General features: G+C 49.9%; 1 protein-coding gene across 1 annotated transcript in view; it reads right to left on the bottom strand.

Moving 5' to 3' along the window:
• The window catches only part of PPP1R16B (protein phosphatase 1 regulatory subunit 16B), a 76,238-nt gene that overhangs the window by 19,992 nt on the left and 33,073 nt on the right, over window positions 1-23,173 (bottom strand). The window contains exons 2-3 of the mRNA XM_079945860.1: window positions 6,157-6,227; window positions 2,029-2,174 (exon numbers count right to left, since the gene is read on the bottom strand). Of these exons, the coding sequence (XP_079801986.1) occupies window positions 2,029-2,174; window positions 6,157-6,227 (217 nt within the window). The remainder of the gene's footprint in view (window positions 1-2,028; window positions 2,175-6,156; window positions 6,228-23,173) is intronic.

Consider the following 23,173-nt stretch of genomic DNA (forward strand, 5'->3'; position numbering starts at 1 on the left):
CCTGAAACAGAGTCTCTCGGGGGTGGGGTGGGTGGGGTTGAGGATTACGTATTTTAAACCCATGATTCTGGTGCACATCGGTGCTGGAGACCCACTGTACCAGGCTGGCACCGCTCCCTTCTCCTCTCGCACCATCCCAGATTGGACTGTGGCCACCTGATGCTCCTGTAGACTTAACCGCACCCAGGTTCTCATCGGAGGTGTGGGCATGGGCCACCTGCCAGTCCTTTGGCCTAACAGCCCTCCACTGTGACCTCTCTGAGCTCCTGTGTGCCCTTGGGTAAGCTCTTCCACCTCTCTGAGTCAGGGCAGCATCTCTATCCCCCCAGTATCCACCTGATGGGCCCTGGCTGCTCTGCTGAGACCTCTGCCAAGGGTCACCTGCACTCGGCCACTATTCCTGAATCCTTACACTCAGATGTTCTCCTGGGACCCCAACCCATGGGTCTCTCTCCGTCTTGGCTCTGGTACTGAAATCACCTGATTTCCTGGTGGTTCCTCAGGACTTTAGCATCTCTGAGTGCTCTGTGCCCAGCACAGGGCTTGGCCCAGCTTGAGTGCCCTCCCATCACTAGATGAATCCAATTAAATACGCTTGAAATTTAATGGTACCTTTTCTGTTTGTTTATAGAAACTAAGCAGACTAGAAGGAATTTCAGCATGGGAGAAGACTGTCAGAGCTCTATAGAGGGAAATGGCCTTATTCCTGGGAAAGGCATTGTTACGTGGTGTCCCCCAAAGCACGTTCTGCCCCAGAGAAATGCAGGTGGACATGATTTGGCGGGGGGGGGGGGGGAGCAGAGCCAAGGAAGTATGCTTGCTTTTTTTTTTCATAGAAAGAAAAGCAAAAATGGCAACAACACAGAGAAAAAGACATTGAAAAAAGAAAATGATACCCTGATACAAAGACAGACGAAGACACTACAAGAAAACTACAGGCTGATATCCCTTATGAACACTGATGCAAAAGTCCTCAAGAAAATACTAGCAGGGACTTCCCAGGTGGTGCAGTGGTTAAGAACCTGCCTGCCAATGTAGGGGACGCAGGTTCGTTCCCTGGTCCAGGAAGATCCTACATGCCTCGGAGCAACTAAGCCTGCTAGCCACAACTACTGAGCCCGTGTGCCACAACTACTGAGCCCGTATCCTGCAATTACTGAAGCCCGCACGCCTAGAGCCCATGCTCTGCAACAAGAGAAGTCACTGCAATGAGAAGCCAGCGCACCGCAATGAAGAGTAGCCCCCGCTCGCCCCAACTAGAGAAAGCCTGTTCGCAGCAGTGAAGATCCAACACAGCCAAAAAAAACCCAAAAAACAAAAACCAGCAAACCAAATTCAGCAGCCTATTGGAAGGATTATACACTGTAACCAAATGGGATGTATGCCTGTAACACAAAGATGGTAAATTTTTTAAAAATAAATTTATTTATTTATTTTTGGCTGCATTGGGTCTTCATTGCTGCACGTGGGCTTTCTCTAGTTGCGGCGAGCAGGGGCTACTCTTCGTTGCAGAGCACGGGCTTCTCACTGCGGTGGCTTCTCTTGCTGAGGAGCACAGGCTCTCGGCGTGCAGGCTCAGTAGTTGTGGCCCATGGGCTTAGTTGCTCCATAGCATGTGGGATCTTCCTGGACCAGGGCTCGAACCCGTGTCCTCTGAATTGGTCTGAGGATTCTTAACTACTGCACCACCAAGGAAGTCCCAAGGATGGTAAATTTTATGTTAGGTATATTTTACCCAATAATATCAGTAGAAAGAAAGAGAATGAAAGGAAAGACAGAGAGAATTAAGAGAGACACAGTGGAAAAGACAGAGTGATACCAAGGAAGAAAGAGACAGAGATGGAGAGAAAATGAGAGAGGAAGACACAGGGATGGAAAGGGAATGTGGTGAAAAAGAGAAGGAGTGGCAGGCACCAAACGAGACAGAAAAAAAAGAGAGAGAGGAGATGAAAGTTAAAAAAAAAATAGAACTTGGAAAAAACCAAAGGCAGAGGGAAGGCTGTTCTTGGGGGAGAGAGGGGCACGTACTACTGAACGAGGATTTTCACCAGGTTGATGTGGCCGCAGGTGGCCGCGGCATGCAGGGGCGTCCACAGCTCGTTGTCCTTGGCGTTCACATTGGCACCGTGGGAAAGGAGCAACTTGACAATTTCCTCAAAGTTGTCAATGCAGCACTGCAAGGTGGACACAGGCAGGGTCAGCTCCCGGCAGGGCCCTGGGTCGTGACGAGGGCACACCAAGTTCCCCCTCGCGAGGCCACAAGAAGGACAGCAGAGCCAATCTGCCTGAGTTTGAATCCAGCTCCATTACGTACATGCTGTGTGATTTTGGGCAAGCCACTTAACCTTTCTGAGTCTGTTTCCTTGTGAGTAAGTTAATAATATACGAGATAAAAATACAAAGACAATCTAAAAATAAAGTCATCTATAAGATGTTTTGCAAATGTTGGTGGAATGGGATGAAATTTGGAATGAGGCTTTAAAACCTTTTCTTTTTAATTTCAGAAGGCTTCCTTCCAACAAAACTGTACGGAGAACTCTAACTTAGATAACCAATCGATTCAAGCAGGGCTGCTCGGGCTGAAGCAGGGGCATGTGTTGGTTGGGTGGGGATGGGGGTGATGGGGGAGACCCTCCTTGACAGCAGTGACCTCCTAGATCACAGTTTGGAATCTCTGACTTAGGAATTTCTGACCCAGAAGCTAGTTCTTGGGGAAGTCCCAAGTAACCAAGCCTTGCCCCCGAAAACCAAGCTCTGTGTGAGGCTCTAAGGGGTCCTTAATACAGTCCCTAAGAGGAGACAGCCGTGTCCGTGCTTCTGCTTGTCCACACGTGGGGCAGCCCCCAGAGAGATGCAGGGCTCCAACAGCCATTGGAGCTCCCAAACTCCAGGGACGGAGGGTGAAAGATTCCAAGCGGACAGAGGGGCCTCACGCCAGGGCCATGAGCAGCGAAAAGTGAGGACAGAGGAAGTAGAAGACAGGAAACCACTTTACAGACTACAGGACGCATCCCAGGTGACCTCTGGAGAAGCCAGCAGGGGACAAAGTGCTCAGAACTGCCCATCCAGGGAAGCGCTTACCCCTCGGTGCAACGGGAGATGTTGCAGAGTTATACTCAGAGGAGCAGAACAGTCAAGCTTGCTTTTTAAAAAGTCCCTCCTCTGGCTGCATGTGGAGAAGAGATTGCGATCACAAGCTTTGCAGGGGAAAAGAGGCATGGTGAGGAACTATGCTGAAATCACCCATGTAAGGGATGATGGTGGTCCAACCTAGAGAAGTGACCGTAGGCCTGTGGAGAGGTGACTGGATGCCAACAGGAGGAGCAGGGGCACCTGTGGCAGCCCCAGGTGGGTGTGGGGATGGGGATGGAGATGGGGCGGCACCACGGCCTCCACCCCTATTCTCAGCAGAACCAGGGGCCAGTGCCAGAGGGACAGATGGGAAAGAAGCAGCCATTTGCACAGATGGTGCCAGGGACCCAGGTTCTCTTTCTGCACCAGCCGATCTGGGGTTGGCTGGCTCTGGGGGCACCTCTCCGGACAGCAGGGGCATGTGTGACCCAGTGGAGCTGGGTGCTGCCTCAGGTAGTCGGGAGAACCATGCAGTGACACAGCAACGCCGGCAGAGGGCACCCAAAGGCACCAGAGTGAGGCGTCGGGGAAAGGCGTGGGTCCCCAGGCTGTCACCGGGAGATGGGTTTGGGTTTGGGATGGCCCGGTCCATAGGAGGAGAAGCAGCCCAGCCCCTGGGATCGGGGGACAGGAGGGCCAGAGATCCCACTCTGAGGGCTGCAGAAAACATGAAGATGGGCGGGGCGGCGTGCGGCAGGGGGATTATGCATACAGAATTGCAGTTGTGTGAGAAGGATGCCCATGGGCTGGGCCAGTCTGTACCTGAGCAAGGGCTGGGTTGGGACCTGGATGCAGGAGTGCAATGGGGGCTGGTACGTGACGGAGCGGGCCGGCCTCCTCTCCTGCATTCCCCAAGGTGGGCAATGACACCTGGCATTGGATGACTCCTCCCACCCCGTCACTTCCCACGTCCAATCTATCACCAGGTGTGGATTCCATCTCCTGCATCGCTGTCCCCATCCCCACTGCCTCATCCCCACTGGCTGAGGCTTCGTCATCTCTCTCTGCTTCCCTGTCACTCTCCTTCCACACACCTCAGCCAGAGAGAGCTTCTTTGTTAATCCAGCCACGTTGCCCTCAGTTTACAACCCTCTGAAAGGCTCCCTGTTGCCAAGAGCAGAAAACCCACAGAAAGCTCTTCTTACTGTGCTCCTTCTTTGTATTGGAGCAGTAGTGACAATAATGATGACACCTATAACAACAGCCCCAGCAAGAGCAGTAATAATACGTCACATTGTCAATAATAAGAGCTAATGATTTTTGAGGCGTTACTAGGGCCACACATCTTGCTAGCCAGGCATTGCCTCATTGGATCCTCAGAACAACACTTCCAGGGCTCCACAGCCATGTGGGGCTAGAGGCTACCGTACCGGACAGTGTTGTTACACAGAACATTCCATCACCGTAAAGGTTCTATTGGACAGTGCTGCCCTGAACTCAGTTTCCTGAGCTGTAAAATGGGGATAATAATATTTCAAAGAGTTGCTGTGACGATCAAACCACACTTCACATAAGTGAAGTGGCTTTGCCGAGAAGTGAACATGTGACAAATGTTAATGCTAATAATAACTAGTATTTACCCAGTGTCAAGTGATGCTTATAGGGTTTTTATGTGTATTTATTTAATCCTCACAGCAACCCAATGAGATGGATACTTGTTATTCCTCTTTTACAGATGAGGAAAGTGAGGCACAGAGAGCTTAAATAACTTGCCCAAGGCCACACAGCTAGAATTTGTGGATGTATGAAGCCCTGTGGGACAGGAAGAGAAGCCAAGAGGATACATGGGGATCCCCTGGGCTGATGGCTGAGGGTGGAGACCTGTCCCCAGGGCTCATGGGTAGGGGGATGGCCAGTCTCTGCCCACCCTTCCTGCCCTCAGAGGGAGACGGAGAGGCTCTCCCCAGCCCAGGGTTCCAGTTGCCTGGCCTCCCACCCGCCAGGCTGCATTCAACTCCACCTGATCAAAAACTTGGTCCAGAGCACAGGGGGGCTCAGCGTGCTCACTTGTTAACTCAGCACACACATACTGAGCACCTACTGTATGCCAGCATGGGGAGTAAGACTGGGATACACCGATGAGAAAGAGACACGGGCTCTGCTCTTGTGCCGCTCAGAGTCTGGGTAACGGGAGACCAGCATTAAACAGTCATGCTAATGGATGAAATGATGAAGGGATGCTCAGAAGAAAGGATACGGATATAACAGCAGAGCTCTCAGGCTCTTGCTGTGCACGCACCCAAGCGCTGCGTGAAGTGCGACGGGGAGCAGTACCGTGTGTGCAAGGGACCGAAAAGTCAAGTGGCTGGAGGCCAGGCAGCCAGAAAACATGGTGGGCTCAGCAGGGGCACAGGAGAGTTCCTCACCCCCAGCATTATGGAAAGACACCAGAGCACTTTGAGTAGCATCAGCAAATGTTGGGTCTGAGCATCCCTGCAGCCACCGCTTGGAGGATGAATCAGGGGCAGCGCTGCCTGAATGCTGGGGACTAGTTAGGGGGCTGCTGCAGCATCCAGGTGACAAATGACAGCCAGAGCAGCCCCTCCCCAGCCAAAGGGGCCTGGGCCCATCTCGCTGCCCTAAAAAGGATGTGATAGCACATGATTCCTGGCCAGAGTTCATGGCTGTGTGACCTGAGGAAGGTCACATAAGCCCCCTGTCAATCACTTTTGTCATGGGGGTGGATGGATGCCTTGGTGGGTGTGAACAAATGTGCTTCGGAAACTGGCAAGCTCCAGACAAACTTGCTTTGTTTGTCAAACCCTTTGCCAGGCAGTGAGGACGCAGCGTACAAAGGCTCCCTGTCCGCGGAGGCTGTGTGTGTGCCGTGCATGTGGGCACGGGGCTCTGTGGGCGTGTCTGTAACAGACACACTCGTCTCCAAAGCAGACAAGAGCCTTTCAGATGTGGTAGCTGCGGCTCCCCTCTCGCTCCTCCCTGAGGGCTCTGGGCAGGAAAAAGCAGGGAGATGGGGTACCTGTCCAGGTGGACAGCAGGGAACCAGGGGCCCCAGCGGGTCCTTACCTGGTGCAGGGCTGTGAGTCCATCCTCGTTGCACAAATCAGGGCTGACCTTATTCTTCAGGAAGTAGCGCACTGCAACAGAGGGGACAGGAGTGACTGTCCTGTCACACTTCAGGTGTGCAGAGATGCGGGGGACCCAGGTAAGACCCGCTCTCCCCCAGGTCCTGACACAAACAGTCTTGTTTACTTCTTACAACAGGGGTGAGAGGTAAGTGTCAAAACCTCCCCATTTCACAGATGAGGAAACTGAGGCACAGAACACAGATCTCTTGTCCAGGATTTCCAAGAGGTGGACAGCACTGCCTGTCTTACTCTGCATAATAATGACAGGAGCTAACAGTTATTGAGTACTTCCTGTGTGCCAGGCACAGAGCTAAGCGATTTACATTTGTTGTCTAGAGGGAGAACATTCTAGTCACTGAAAGCATACACTCTGGTGTCCAATGGCTTGGGTTCAAATGTAAGTGCTGTTTTTATTGGCTGTGCAACCTCAGTCAAGACACTTCCCTCTGGGGCTTCCCTGGTGGTGCAGTGGTTGAGAATCCGCCTGCCAATGCAGGGGACACGGGTTCGAGCCCTGGTCTGGGAAGATCCCACATGCCGTGGAGCAACTAAGCCCGTGCGCCACAACTACTGAGCCTGCGCTCTAGAGCCCACGAGCCACAGCTACTGAACCTGTGTGCAACTACTGAAGCCCGTGCACCTAGAGCTCATGCTCTGCAACAAGAGAAGCCACCGCAATGAGAAGCCCGTGCACTGCAATGAAGAGTAGCCCCTGCTTGCCGCAACTAGAGAAAGCCCATGCAGAGCAACGAAGACCCAATGCAGCCAAAAATAAATAAATAAACAAAAATAAATTTATATATATATAAAAAAGACACTTCCCTCTCTGTGCCTCAGTTTTCTATTCTATAAAATGGGGATGATGTTAATCCCACCTCACCAGGACATCATGTGGAATAACTGAGGTGAGCTGTGACAGGGTCTTAGCACATGGTTTGAGCATCAGCACTTGTTGTGGAGGTTGTTATTATTTTTATTAACACTGCAGGTCCCTGCACCCGTAAGTGCCAAATGTCCCTGCTTTGGCCCTACTGAGCCTTGAGGTTTTAAAGCAGAGGCTTTAGCTGCCCTCCATCCTGAGACCTTTGTCTAATGTGTGTGTGTGTGTGTGTGTGTGTGTGTGTGTGTGTGTGTGTGTGTGTGTGTGTGTGTGTGTGTTTTCAGGGATGGTGGGGGGGGGAGGGAGCTGGGGCGTGGGAGGGCAAAGTGAACTCTAGCCACAGACTCCAATCCCTCTTGCTTAGGACCACTCCCTCCTCTTTTCCAAGGGGACCCTCCCTCCTTCTCCATCCTCCCCAACCCATTCAAGCCCTAGTTCCCATCCTGGACCCAAGGGCAAAGGGAAAGAGGGAGGGTCAGCACACACATACTGGTAGTACATCATCATATCAATATATTCAAGTCCACCTGCTCAGAAACTTGGGCCAGAGCACAGGGAGTCTTCAGTGCGTTCATTCATGAAGTCAGTACACACATATTAGGCACCTACTGTATGCCAGCCTGCGGAATGATGCTGGGATACACCAAGGAGCGAGAGACATGGGCTCTGCCCTCGTGTGGCTCAGAGTCTGGGCAGCAGGAGACCGACATCAAACGAGCGAAACCACCAGCCCTGCAGGCCCCTTCCAGCCAGCAGCAGGAGCCCCTGCCATGGCCTCCAAGCTTTAGGATACCCGTCTCTGGCCAGCCTCCAGCTGCACAGCTCCCGTGGGGTGAGGCGCCCATGGAGTCCATTAAAGCCCATGGTTCCTCTCCTGGCCCATCTTACCCTTCCCTGTTCAAATGTCTCCAAGCCCGAAGGTAGGGCCTGCACAGGTCTCTTCCCCAGGTCCACCTTCCCAAGCGTGGACCATGCAGTGGGAAAATACACCTCTAGGCTGCAGGGGTGACCAAGGGGTGGCCGTTTGCAGAGCAAATGGAGGAACTTGACTACACAAGCTGGCTTGTGTGTGAGGCCCTCATGATGCCAGGGACTGAGGCCTGGGTCCTGCAAATGGGAGAAGCAGGCTGGGCCTGGCCCCTCTGAGCCCCCTCCCACTCCCACCCACTTGAGGAAGTTTGGCTTCCTCAAAGCACGAGCCAAACTGCACAGCCCCTGATGCCCGCTGGGGGTGCTATCTCCACACTACAGCCCACCACCCACGCGATGGGGCAGGGACGCAGTGGTTTCCTCCTAGATTTGCCTCTGCTGTGGAGGAACAAACTCGAGTGACCTGTGAAGGGCGGAGGGAAGGCCATCCATTCTGCAGGCTGAATACCTGCTCGGCACCCCCAGCGAGTGCTGGGGAAGGTGAGGTCTCTGGAGCAGCGGGGATGGGGGCCGTCTTCATTAGTCCCAGCTCCCGGACCCAAAGCCCCAGTGGCACCCTTGGCCTGAGTGTGAACAGAGGCCCCTGTGAAGGGGTGGTTAAGGCCTCCACCCAGCGTCCTGGCAAGAGGTGACATCTCCGGCAGACTTGCCCTAGATGCTTTCATTGCTGCTGGGGGTCAGAGTGACAGGAGTTTATACCAGATACAGTCAGGTCCTCTGGAACCACTAGCCACATCTAGCTCACATGGCTTTCAAATGTTAACTCATAAAAATTCAAAATTCACTTCCTCAGTCGCTCTGGCCACATTTCAAGTGGTCAACAGACACAGGTGGCTACCATATTAGAAAGTGCAGAAATAGAACATTTCCATCTTCACAGAAATTTCTATTGGACAGTGCTGCTCTGGGGCATTATACATGGAAATTAGCCCCATCGCCAAGAGCTAAAACCCTTCTGTGGCACTCCGTTGCTCTGGGAACAACGTCCAAAACTCTTACTATGGCATAGAAGGTCTGCACGATGTGTTCCCTGCCTGCAGACCTCCATCTTGCACAATTCCAGGGGGAACCATTCACACTGTGGTCTGTGAGACTGGCACCCCCCAGCCCAGGGCAGAGCAGTGCACAGCTTGCTCAGCTGTACACAGGACTCCTAACCTACCTACCTTTCCAGTCACACTTCTTAAACTCCAAACACCTTCCACAATGGTCTTTTATCAGCTACGGAGTCACCATACTTCCTTTGGCCTCTGAGTTTTGCATAGCCTGTTCCCATTGCCTGGAAGACGCAATCATCCATCCATCCACCCATCCATCCACCCGTCCATCCACCCGTCCACCCTCATCCAAGCAACCATCCAGTCTTCCACCCATCCACCAACCATCTATCCACCCACATCCATGCATCCATCTCTAATACACACACACACACACACACACACACCTGTCTCACTCCTCATCCTGTACATCTCCCCTCAAACTCTCCAGACGAAGGCACTCCCACTGGTCTGCATGCCCTGAGCTTCTATACATCTCATGTATAGCCTTATCACAACCGTAATTAAGTAACAATTTGAGTAATTATGGTAGACTTTGGGTCTGCCTCTGTAGGGCAGGACAGTGACCTGGCACTTACTGCTCTTTCCTTAAGGCCTGGCACATGGTAAATCCTCAACAACCTTTCCAGGACCCTGACCTAATTGGCAGACCCTTAGCTCAGTCCAAGTACACAGCTTCTCCATCTCCGAGCACAGCAGACCACCCTGTAGTGCTGACCCGTATGGCTCGCATCTGGAGTATGCAGTGCTGCCGGCAGGGTCCTCCTACCAGGATGGACAGTAGCTGTTCTCGGCCTCAAGGCCATGTTTGAAGACTGTAGCCCAGCCTGTCCACGGGCTGGTGGGGTTGTCCTGGGCCTGACAGCTGGCCTTTGGGAGAGTGGAAGTGATCATGATGTCCCTGTGCAGGATGGGTTTCTGGAAGGTTCTCCTTTGGGGGTGGGTGGTGGACCAGGCTTCTGGTCCAGGAGACACTCTTTGAGGCAAAAATGGAGCATCAGATGCCAAAAGCATCCTTTGTGTGCAGTAATTATCGGGGTGCTCTCCGCGTGGCACGGGAGCCTGTGTGCAGTAATTATCGGGGTGTTCTCCGCGTGGCACGGGAGCCCGTGTGCAGTAATTATCGGGGTGTTCTCTGCGTGGCACGGGAGCCTAAGACATGTAATTACTCCAATGTTGGGCAGTTATTTTCAGCCCAAGAGGTGGGACAAGTCATCCTCATCTCTAAGGAGCCGTCGATAGTCACGAGCCAAGGCCCCCTCCATGGTTCTACTAACGCTTTAGCTGGGAGCCTGGCTCTGGACACAACTCATTGGAGCAAAGACCCCCCCACCCAGGGCCTGGCCAGGTCTTCCTGCCTCTGGGGTTCAGCAAGAAAAATGATTCTTCTATCTACAGTGTGTTCTTACTGGACGCCTCCTATGCGCCCAGGTACATGCAGAACCACTTTCTTTCATGGGTTCATGTCTAATTATTCCTCTTACGGAGAACAGGAGACAGAGGGTCAGGGAAGTGCAGCTCACAGCCACGTGCAACCGAGTGGAGGAAATCAGACCCTCTGATTTCTAAGCCCAGGCTCTTAGCCACAAGGCTGCTCTGTTCTGTCCCTGAGGCGAGGAATGCGAACCAGCATTGCTGGAGTAACCAGAGCCGGGCTGAGAGCTGGTATGGGGAGGAGGGGGAAAGGAGAGTGGACAGAGTGACCTCTGCTCTGCAAGCATCAGAGGCCCTCGAGTCCCAGGCCAAGCCTCTTCTTGCAGACAGAAGGGCTCAGGGATCCACAACCAGGACAGAAGAAACATGGCAGCCCCGGGGTCATGGTCAGACATCTCAGGGGCCAAATTAAACACAAAGTTGCCTTCTCTCACTCCCTCCTTAAAACCCTCTGGTGGTTCCACATTGCTCTTAGAATAGAGTTCAAAATCATTCCTTGGCCTTCACTGGGGTCAGCAAACTATGGTGCAAGGGCCATATCTGGCAGGCAGCCTGTTTCCATAAATTACAATTTCTTGGAACACATCCGCACTCATTGATTTACATATTGCCCGTGAATGCTTTTACCCTACAACACCAGAGTTGAGTACTTACAGCAGAGATGTATGGCCCGCACAACCTAAAATATTTACTATCTGGCCCTTTACAGAAAAGATGTGATGACCCTGGTCTTCACGGTCCTGCATGGTGTGGTCCACCTACAGGGCTACCACCTTGCACAATTCCGGGGGACACTGTTCTCAGCATAGTCTATGGGAATGGCTAGCTCTGGAGTTGTGCAGTGTGCAGCCTGGTCAACCTGACCAGGCCATCCTATGTTCCTAGCCCTCCACGTTCTTCTCTTGCTCTCCAAGCACCTTGCACAATGGAGGTAACTGGCTTAGGGGGATCTGAGGGTTGGCTGGGGCTCAGAGAGGACAAAGACAAGAAAGGCATGCTCTCCTCTCCAGCTGGGCATGTCCACCACTTCTCCTGATTGCCCACCCTCAGGTCTGCCCCCAAAGCACCAACACCAGGCTTGCCCATCAGTTTGTCCAAGGGACCCTCTGTCCTCACACATTTCTTTAGCTGTGACTTTAGGCAAGTTATTCCTTCTCTCTGTGCCTCAGTGTCCTCATCTGTAAAATGGGGATCACAACAGCATTTTTTTTGTGGGGATGCTGTGAGGATTAAGTAAGACAATGCCAGAAAGATACTACTATCATTTATATTAAAAATAGGGCTTCCCTGGTGGCGCAGTGGTTGAGGGTCCACCTGCCGATGCAGGGGACACGGGTTCGTGCCCCAGTCCGGGAAGATCCCACATGCCACAGAGCGGCTGGGCCCGTGAGCCATGGCCGCTGAGCCTGCGCGTCCAGAGCCTGTGCTCAGCAATGGGAGAGGCCACAGCAGTGAGAGGCCCACGTACCGCAAAATAAATAAATAAATAAATAAAAATAAAAAACAACCACTGAGCTCCTGCCGGGTCCCACCCTATGCTGGGTGCAGGAGATGTAATCATGGATATCTTGCATTTCTCAAGAGCCCTTGACCTGGTCCTAAAAGACAGAGGTCGTCTCTCTCCAGGGAGCTCCGAGCATCTGCTGGCTCAAGGACCGCAGCGAGGCCACAGCCAATGTCCCCACCACCCCCCGTGAAGGCAAGACCCCTCTGCGATGGCAAAGAGGTGGCTCCCGCCCTCCCCTCATGTATTCCTGCTCCTGGCGCCAAGCCCGTCGCTCCACCCACAACTCCCTGGCAATCTGGCTGGAATCTGGGCCAAGCAGGCCCATCTGTTCCCCTCCGTCTCCAGCTGTAGCGAGCGAGGCTGAACTGGCCCATCTCAGCAGGAAGCTGGTGGCGGCTGCCTTTGGGGAGAAATCACTGCTGACAAGCTTGTGTTTTCTTTGCCACCTGACCCACTCCACCCCACAGAGCAGGACGCCTGACCTCGGGCTGGTGAGTGACGTGCAACCACAGGTGTGGGTCCTGCTCCTGCCCTGGAGGATCAGGGACAGCAAGGCAGAGGTGTCTGCTTACTGGAGGTGGACATTGGACAACCTACATCTGCTGGGGGCGCCCTGGGGCTGAGCTGCTGTCGCCTGGCCACGTGACTTCCACAATCACGTTCACAGGACACCCACTCACCAAGCCCTCCTCCCTTCCCATCTCGCTTCCTTTCCCACCCAACACCCAGGAATGAAGCCTCATCCTCCCACTACCTCCTAGGTGCTGACCTAGGAGGTCAGATCTAGTTTCTGACCCTCCACACCCCTACTTTGTCCCTCCCTCCAAACCCCACTCCCTGAAACCCTCACCAATTCAGTCACACTGGTTTCTTCCATTTCTTAAAGCAAAACGAAACAAAAACTGAGCTCCTCAGGGCCTTTACACACAGTTTCCTGCACCTAGAGCCCTCTTTCTTCCCATACTTGGGCCAGCAAACTCCTCTTCTTCCTTCCAATTCCAGCTGAAATGTCACCTCCTCTGAGAGGCCTTCCGTGATCTCAATCGAGTTGCCTGAGTTATTCTCTCCCATAATACCCTGCATTTCTGCTTCACAGTAGCTCCTATGGCAATTTATAATTACAGGGTCATTAGCATATATTAATTATATAGTGATTTGTTTAGTTTTGGGGGCTCCATGAGGGCAGGGAACCCCATCGACTGGTATCCCCAGTGTCTAGCATGGAGGCTGGCTCAGAGCAGGGGGGTCAAGAAATATCTATTGCAGTGAGAGCACCTGAAATCTGCTCTCTTAGCAAATTTCTAGTACTCAACACAGCACCATTATTAACTATAATCATCACGCTTCACATTAGGTCTATAGATGTATTCATCCTACATAATGGCAACTTTGTACCCTTTAACCAACATCTCCCCCCAAAAAAGTAACTATATGAGGAGATGGATATGTTAATTAGCTTGACTATACGGCATGTGGGCTCAGTAGTTGTGGCTCACGGGCTCTAGAGCGCAGGCTCAGTAGTTGTGGCGCACGGGATTAGTTGCTCCACGGCATGTGGGATCTTCCCGGACCAGGGCTCGAACCCGTGTCCCCTGCATTGGCAGGTGGATTCCCAACCACTGCGCCACCAGGGAACCCCAAATATATACAATTTTCATTTTAAAAAATCTATTGTGTGAATGAACAAAGGCAGGAAGGAATGGAGGGAGTGCGCAATGCTCTGGGGGCCCACAAGGCTGCTTGTTCAGGGGGGCCTTGGGACGGTGGGACATGGTCTCTCCCTGGGGACACATGCATAGTCCTGCAGACACAACACAAAGAGTGTGACTTGAGGACTGAGAAGCAACAGGCATGGATTTTGCACAGAAATGAAGCAGCGAATACCCTTCCCCAAGCCTCCAGTGGAGATACAGCCAGACCTGGCAGCTGACCGTAGGAGTCCGTGAGCCCACCTCCAGGCCAGGCGCCAGGCACCATCATGACCCTCCCACCCAGGAGACCAGTCCTCACTCCCTCTTTCCTGCACCTTTGGTGTCCTTTCTACAATCCAGCACTGACTGTACAGCAAGCACTTTGTCCATCAAATCCATTAGTCTTCCTAAGCCAGTTATGAGGACTAATGACCTGCTATTATAAATTAACTGCCTGCTACCATCACCCCAATTCACAAATGGGAAAACTGAGGCTCAGGCTTGAACATGTGAAATGACTTGCGCAAGGTCACGTGTCTGGGAATGGCAGAGCTGGGATTTTAACCCAGGTCTGGCCACCTCCAAAGGCTGAACACTTAACCACTTTGCTAAAATTGCGCCAAACAAGGACACGGGGAAGGGAAGGTGGGCAGCAAAGAGATGTGCAAGATGGATGCAGATATTAGCGCGAAGAAAGCCATTGACAAAAAGCTAGAAGAAAGGTCAAGACCACTGCCAATAGTTCATTGTTCAGTTCATGATAATAAAGACAACGATCGCTAACAGTCATCCCAGAACCTTCTTGTTAGAGCAGGTTGCAGACAGGACACTGGGGCAGGAAGTTAACACTTAGCTTGAGGTCCCGTGACAAATGAGTGGCAACTCGGGGGCTGACTCGAGCCTGAGCTCCACCACTTCCTCTGTTTGTCTTCCTGTTGCCTCTCCGTTCTAGGCAGACCCCACCCCATCCCTGATGCGAAGCATCCTCATGGCCGGCCTCTGGCTGCTGCACCCCACCCCCTAGGCTTGCACCTCCTCCTTGGAAAGTCGTGCCCCCTGCTGGCCCTGTTTCCTCCCCTTCCCCTTTGCTCAGTCTCATGGGGTCCAGCACCTGGGGTCTGGTCAAACCAACTCCTCTGGCCCTCCCTCCCGCTCTGCCCCTCCTCAGGGTGCTGTCAGGGCTGCAGGGGGCCCAGCCTACTGCTTTAACCATGCCAGAGGGCCAGCACTCTCAGCCTCTTTCCTCTCCTCCCAAGTCAAGGTTGTCTCAGGTCCTCAGTGCACTGCGCTTCCCAAATCATTCCACTGAGCAACTTCAACCTTTCTACCCACTACTGCTCCTCCCTGGAGCAGAAAGAGCCAGAAATAGCTGCTTCTAGGGAAGCCCAGCCGCCTTGGGCTGAGGGTGGAGTCAAGTCTAACGGTTTCTGCAAGAACTGGTGCAGCCCATCCCACAGGCAGGAAGTGCACCCCCGGATCCCGGGCAATGACTCAGCCATGGTGGAGGGTGGACTCAAAGTCACAGCCCCAGGCCCAGGGCCCAGGAGCCAGGCCTTGCTCTTCCTTAGGTAGCCCCCCTCCAGGGCCCATTCGAGAAGATGGGTCAGACAATAACAAGTGTTGGCAAGGATGTGGGGACATCGGAACTCTCATACATTGCTGGCGGCAATGTAAAATGGTGCAGCTGCTGTGGAAAACAATCTGGCAGTTCCTCAAAATGTAAACATGGAATTACCATATGACCCAGTGATTCCACTCCTAGGTATAGACCCAAGAGGAATGAACACATATCCACACAGAAACTTGTACACAGATTTTTATAGTAGCATTATTTACAATAGCCCCAAAGTGGAAACAAGCCCAATATCCGTCAATGGAGGAATGGATAAATGAAATGTGGTTTAGTCACACAGTGGAATATTATGTAGCCATAAAAAGGGATGAAATGCTGATATGTGCTACACCATGGATGTACCTTTGAAACATCATGCTAACTGAAAGAAGCCAGTAATGAAAGACCACATATTGTGTGATTCCATTTATAGGAAATGTTCGGAATGGGCAAATCCATAAAGATAGAAAGTAGATTAGTGGTTGTCACAGGCTGAAGGGAGCAGGGAATGAGGAATGACTGCTCATGAATACAGGGTATCCTTTGATGAAATTTTTCTGGAATTAATTAGTGGTGATTGTTGTACAACCTTGTGAACGTACCAAAGACCACAAAATGCACACTTTTAAGAGGGAATTTTCTAGTATGTGAATGATACCTCAATTTTAAAAGGAGAACAAGGGGCTCCAAGCTGACCTTGAGCATCCTGCTGTAAGCTCATTCCCCTGCCAGCCTGGGAGATCTGTGAGGTCAGTAAGCACCTGTTGCATTCATCGCTGTACCCATAGGGCCGAGGATGATAGCCAGTACACAGTAGGTATTCAATCTTTACTTAATGGAAGGGAAGGAAGGAGGAGGCCACTGGCCACTGGGCTGTATATGATCTGGCCTCTGCTCACCTCTCCTGGTATCATCCGTCCTCACCACCATGGACCCTTTCGGGACCACCCATGCACCACTCTCTCTCTTGCATTTGTAAGCCTTCTTGTGTGCTATTCCCTCTGTCTGTCTTTTTCTGCCTTCACTTCACTTGGCTAATTCTTAACCAGGTTTCAGCTTAAGTGTCCCTTCCTCCACGAAGCCTCCCCAGGCTGGGCCAGGTACCCTTCTCATGTGCTTTCTGTTCCCTCCACAAGAACACTTAACACCGTAATGTAGTTGTGTATGGATTTGTCTGTGTCTTTACTAGACTATCAGCTCTGGAGGGGTAGAGGAGTAGGAACCACAAACTTTCTAGCTACTGTGACATAGGCTCCTGGTCAATATGTGAGGATTGCAGGGGTCAGGAGAGCCTGCCTGGCTCCTACTCAATCCTCAGAACTGGCCAGAGCATCCTCCCTTGGGATATTTTATGCTTTGTCCTCTGGACAACAAGGCTCCCAGGCTGGGCTGGGCCACAGACTTTTCCATCTCAGAGAGAATCTTCATCCCTTGGCTTATATAATGCAAAGAGGCCAGTTTCTGTCTTAGCATCTCTGATGTCCACATGACTGTGAGGACAAGATGGCCAAGGGTGCACCAGACGTGAAGCTATAATCTCTTTTCTAGAGCCTCCATGCCCAGGGCACATGGCTGAGCTGGGCAGGAGTTTTTGACAGAGACTCGTATCAGCTACCCAGATGTCTCTGGACATATGTAACTTATATCTAGTATTAGGTGTGTGCCAGAAAAATGATTTCAGACCCTTTAGAATATAAACTCTATGTGGGCAAATCTTGTCCGTCTTCTTATCTGGGGTATCCAGCACCTAGAGTAAGGGCTCAACAAATATTTGTTGAGAGAATGAACAAGAAAAATTGTTTTTCTTCTATGAGAAGATAAAACTGAAGATACCAGGGAAATTTAACAAAATATGTACAAGATCTATATGAAGAAAACTATAAAACTCTGATGGATGAAATTTTAAAAATTAAATAAAAGGAGAGGTATTCCATTTTCATGAATAGGAAGACTCAATATTGCCAAGATGTCAGTTTTTCCCAACTGGATCTATAGATTCAATGCAATCCCAATCAAAAATGAGTTATTTTATGAATGCTGACAAACTGATTCTAAAGTTTATATGGAGAGGCAAAAGATCCAGGATAGTCAACACAATATTGAAGGAGAAAAATAAAGTTGAAGGACTGACACTACCTGAGTTTAAGACTTAGTATAAAGCTATAGTAATCAAGGCAGTGTGATATTGGTGAAATAATAGACAAATAGATCAGTGAAATAGTATAGAGAGCCCAGAAATAGACCCACATAAATATAGACCACTCTCATCCATTGCTGGTGGGAACACAAAATGCTATAGTCACTTTCGATGGTTTCTTACAAAACTAAACATACTCTTACCATACAATCCAACAATCACACTCCTTGGTATTTACCCAAAGGAGTTGAAAACTATGTCCACACAAAAACCCACATACAGATATTTATGGCAGCTTTATTTATAATCACCAAAACTGGGAAGTAACCAAGATGTCCTTCAGTGAGTAAATGGATAAACTGTGGTACATCCAGACAATGGAATATTACTCAGTGCTAAAAATAAATAAGCTATCGAGTTTAAATGCATATTACTAAGTGAGAGTGAAAAGCTACATACTGTATGATTCTAACTATATGACATTCTAGAAAAAGCAAAACTATGGAGACAGTAAAAGGATCCGTGGTTGCCAGGAGTTGGGGAGGGGGGAGGGGTGAAGAGGCAGAGCACAGAGGCTTTGGGAGGCACTGAAAATACTCTGTGTGATACCTTTATGATGGATACATGTCATTATATACTTGTCCAAATCCATAGAATATACAACATAAGAGTGAACCCTAATGTAAACTATGGTCTTTGGATGACTGTGATGGGTCCTTGTAGGCTCATCAACGGTAACGAATGTACCACTGTGATGGGTGTTGTTGATAATGGGGGTGGGCTATGCATGTATGGGGCCAGGGGGTGTATGGGAAACCTCTGTACCTTCCCTCAATTTTGCTGTGAAACTACAACTGCTCTAAAAAATGAAGAATAAGTAAATAACGAAGCAAACAAAAAGAAACCAGGGAGAAGCTACAGTTAATCCTCTTGAAAAATGCATAGTCTTTCTGAAAAGCGAGGGTGGGAAAGGAGTCTCTTCATAATGTAGGAGCAGACATTTATGTACTAGATTTCCTCCAAGGGATGGAGAACTACATTTAACTCATCTAATGTGAAGAAGACATGGGTCTGCAAGGTTTCTCCATCGAATCTCCAGACTGTGCCTGTGTACACTGCCCTCTGTCCCTCTCCCTTCCTCCCCTTCTGTCAGCTCCCTCACGCCATAGGTATCTTGTGGCCTCCCCGCCCTCTCACCCCCACAGGAATTTATCTCAGGGACTCAAGGCAAGGATACTGCTGGTCCAGAAGCACGACCCTGAACTTCCCCCATTGCATTCATGAGCACATCAGTCCCCAGCTGTGCCAGGTCCCTGTCCTTCACTAATTCTGCTTCCAGAATTCTCCCAGCAGCTCCTCCTGCAGCTTCCCTGCAGACCCAGGAACCCCATCTCCCATCCACCCTGCAGAGCCTGGCCACCCAGGAACTCTCCAAGGTATTAGCTTTTATCCCAATTCCCCTCCGCCCAAACGCCCTGCACTCCTCTTCTTGAATTCCTGTTGCGTCCCCAACTCCATCTCTCTCACCTCATTGCTCTTTCTGCTTCTCTCTCCTTAATTTTTTTAAACAGCCCAATTATATCGTATCTCCAGGGAAGCAATAGATAAAAAATATTTCCAGGGCTGCAGGTAGGTGCTGCATACACACAAACACTAAAATGGCTTCACAGCCATCATAACAATATCTAGCAATCGTTGAATACTTTTCACGTGTGAGGCACTATGCTGAGACATTACATGTCTCAGCCCAGTTAATCCCCACAACAACCCTATGACTTAGGTGCTATTATCAACTGATTCAAAAGAAAACTATGGTTTGCTCAAGCTCACTTAGCTAATAAGTGTTGAAACTCATTTCTAGTCTGGGTGATTCCAGGCACAACTGGTGGTTCCGGCATAACTAGTGACAAAAGGTCCTCACCCAAATATAACCAAGAATAAAATCCATTCCTATCAATATTTAGGCAGAGAAAACAAGTTTCCCATGAAGGGGGAAATTCCTTTAGCTCCCATCTGCTCACTTTGAACCTTCTGTCTGCTTTCCCTGATCCCCCTCTGCTGTCCCAAAGCCCCCCACTTCCCACGCCTGTCTGCCCAGTTCCCAATTTCTTCCTAAAGATGCTGTGTCTTGCTTCTCTCCCTCAACACAGAGTTATGCAGGACAGGGACAAATCGCAATCTGGGCTTCCTTCCGCCTGTCTGACCGAGGAAATTAAACAAGATCTTTGAACGTTTTAAAGGTAACCACCAGAGAAATTAAAATCAGGATTTATATCTTCCGGATCAATGGAAAAGATAAAAGCAAATAAACATAGTATTCATGAAAGTCACAAAATGAGAGAAACAACAGAAACACAAATGCCACAAAGCATGAAATTAGATGACCAAAACACAAACATTATAACAATAAACAAAATCATTTCTCCTCCTCTATAAAGCAGTAGAGATTTCGTTGCCTAAAAGAAAAAAATTCAACTATGTGCTGCTAACCAGAGATACATCCCAACAAAATAACAGAGAGACTGAAAATAAAAGGATGCTCAAATATAAAACAGGCAAATGCAAACACAAGGAATGCGGGGGTGGCGACATCACTGTGATACAGAATAGAATTCAGGGCAAGAAGAGGAGGTCATTAACTTTAGGTTGATTTTTGAAAAATACTTCAAAATAAAATCATAAACAGAAATCAGATCAGTGGTTGCCCGGGGCTGTTGATGAGGTGGGGAAAGCGAAGTTGTTAGCAGTTAGGAAAACTTATGAAATCATAATCAGTAAAGCAAAATTCAGTGCAACACAAATTGTCAGTATGTAAGTCAAAACCACAATTTTGACAGCCTAAAGAAAAGATCAGGTTGGGGGCGGGAGGGGAAGACTTATTGACAAGGTTGTTCACAGTAGCATTGTTCACATACACTGCTTATAATTGAGAAATATTGAAAGCAACCCAAATGTTTAAACATTTGAGACTGCTTAGGTAAAATATGGAACATCCATGTAATGGAATATTCTGCAGCTGGTATCTTAAAGAATTTTTAATGACATAGGAAAATGCTTGATATAAAACATAGAATGGAAAGACAAAAAACCAAAACTATACATTCAATGCAATCTCGATTGGAAAGGAAAAATGCATGTGTCCACACAGATACACACTTCTCACTGGGAAAAAAATTAAGATATTAACTGTGGCTATCAGGGACTTTTCTTTTATGGTTGCCAGAATTTTCCAAACATTTAAAACTAGGTATGGACAACCTTTATAATCAGGATTTTCTAATTTCACTGTAAAACTAAAACCAGAAACAGAATGGTAGGCGAATGGTAAGAACTATATTTTTGCTAAGAGTTTCTAGGGCAGAAATGAGGTCTCAAGCTGGCTGACCCCACGAAGCAAATGGCTAAAGCTGGGATTCCCGCGCTGGGTAGGAAGTTAAACAGCGACCAACAATAATAATAACCCCTTTGTTGGTATTGCAAAGAGGTTCACAAACTATGGTCCAATGGCCAAATCCTGCCACATTTTTTTTTTTTTCAAATCCTGCCACTTTGAACGGTTTACATGTTAGGAATGCTTTCTGTGTTTTTTAGTAGTTGGGGGAAAAAAATCAAAGAAGAATATTTTGTGACTCATGAAAATTACATGACTGTCAAATATCAGTGTCCGTAAGTGAAATGTAATTGAAACACATACTCTATATATTGCCTATGGCCGCTTTCTCTGTGGTAACAGACTGTACCACCCACAGAACCTACAATATTTCTTATCTGGCCCTTTGCAAAAGAAGTTTGCTGATCTCTGGCGCAGCGCTTTTCCGCTAACAAAGCATGTTGAAAACCACAGTCACTTAATTCTCACAATAAAAGTCTCTGGTAGGAGAGGAAGAAATCAATGGATGTCCAAGGCGGACCGTGGGCTCGTGGCCAGGAGGCGCGTGAGCAGATCAGGTTCAACGTCTTCACCTGCCAAGGAATGAAGGGGGCACAGGTCCCCAAGAGCCAGCTGTCACTCACCTTTCTCCCCACCGTCTCACCCCCAGCCCCAACTCAGTCGCTTCTGCCCTCCAAAAGCAGTCGCGTTTCCTGTCAAGAGCGTGACCTTCTGAAACCTGCATAGTGGAGGCTGCAGCTGCAAAAAAGATGGTATTTTTATCCGGACCCTGTTTCCTGTTTGCTGGCTGGGGGTTTTATTTGCTGGTGTTCTGTTTTGTCATTTCTGATACAGACTCTTTCCCTTGTCACATCAGAACAGAGATGTCTGTCCTCGATAGGGTATGCTGCCTGCCACCAGGCCCACCTGCCCCCGGGTCCCTGGTCCTTTGTACTCTCCGTTCCTGCTGCACCATCTCCTGTAATATTGAGATACCCATCTTCTGCCTGCTCAGGAGCAGAAATCAGGGCAGCTGGATGGGCAGGGGGGAAACAGGAGCATTTCTGCTGCAGGAAATGGAAAAATCCACTCTCTTATCAGAGGAGAGCTGGCTGGGCTGGGAGAGGAACAAGTTTGCAGGTTTTCCAGAGCTTCTGGAACCCACTGTCCTTAGCAAGGCCTGGCTGGGGAAGGACCAGGGCAGCTGCTGGAGGTGGTTAAGTTTGGGACTTGGGAGTCGTTTGCTGGGAATGTCCTGCCCTGGGACCTGGGGATCGTTTGCTGGAGCTCCCAGCTATAGATAAAAAGGGACTGCCTTCAACCCTCCTGTCCCCGGGACTCAGCCAGAAGGGGGAACAGAGAGCAGATACATCAGTGTCTAACAAGTCAGTGATAGCAGGAGCTCACGTTATTGAGCACTTACTGTGTGCCTAGCACCGTGCAGGAATTAGCTCACTGAAGCCCTACCACTGCCCTGGGCAGGAAGGAGGCAGCCGCTCTGATTGAGGCTATCTTACAAACAGGGATACTGAGGCACAGTGAGTTTAATTACCTTGCCCAAAACCACTCATCTGGTAAGAGACTCCAGTAGTCCCACACTTGAACTCTGGGCTTGCTCTGCCGTGATGATTTCATGTCTTAGAACTAAACCTGACCCGAGGTCTCAGAGCTGGGGATCTGCAGCTGGGAGCATCCCTGTCCTGTCATCACACCCAGAACCAGGCTCTGAGCCAGACAGATAAAAGGGCTACAATCACTCCTACCCTGGAGAGAAGCCACCAAAATGTACCGCTGAGGGACAGGCAATCTACCTAAGCATTGCGCCTGGCATGAAAACACAGGTGGAGTGGCTAAGAATTCAGACCCCTTTTCCCAGTGATCTGACCTCAGGCATGTCACTGCCTCTATCTGAGCCTCAGTTCCCTCACCTGTAAAAGAGGAATTGTAACCTCATAAGGTTATCTGAGAAGTAGATTATAGAGTACTGATATAAACAACAATAGTAGTAGTAGCAGTAGTATTTAGCTAGTTGTCTCTTCCCATCCCAGCAGTGATCCCATAGGAACGTGGAGCCCAGTCTTCAAGCTCCGAGGCACTGAGTGGTGGTTCCAGATGGTGAACATCTTTGGAGAGCTTGTGAGCTGACCACAAGGTAGAGCCAAAGGGCAGCCAGCCTCCAAGATGCATCCCTTCCTCCTAAGATTTCACACGCTTGTGCAGTTGCTTCCCACACTGAACAGGACTGACTGACATGGGTCATTGTAGGATGGCGTGTGACCTGTGAGGCTGGGTCACAGAAGACACTGCAGGTCCCATCTTGCTCCTTGGACCACTCA

This window comes from Stenella coeruleoalba (assembly GCF_951394435.1).
Source record: "Stenella coeruleoalba genome assembly, chromosome: 15".
In the NCBI taxonomy this organism is placed as follows: Eukaryota; Metazoa; Chordata; class Mammalia; order Artiodactyla; family Delphinidae; genus Stenella; species Stenella coeruleoalba.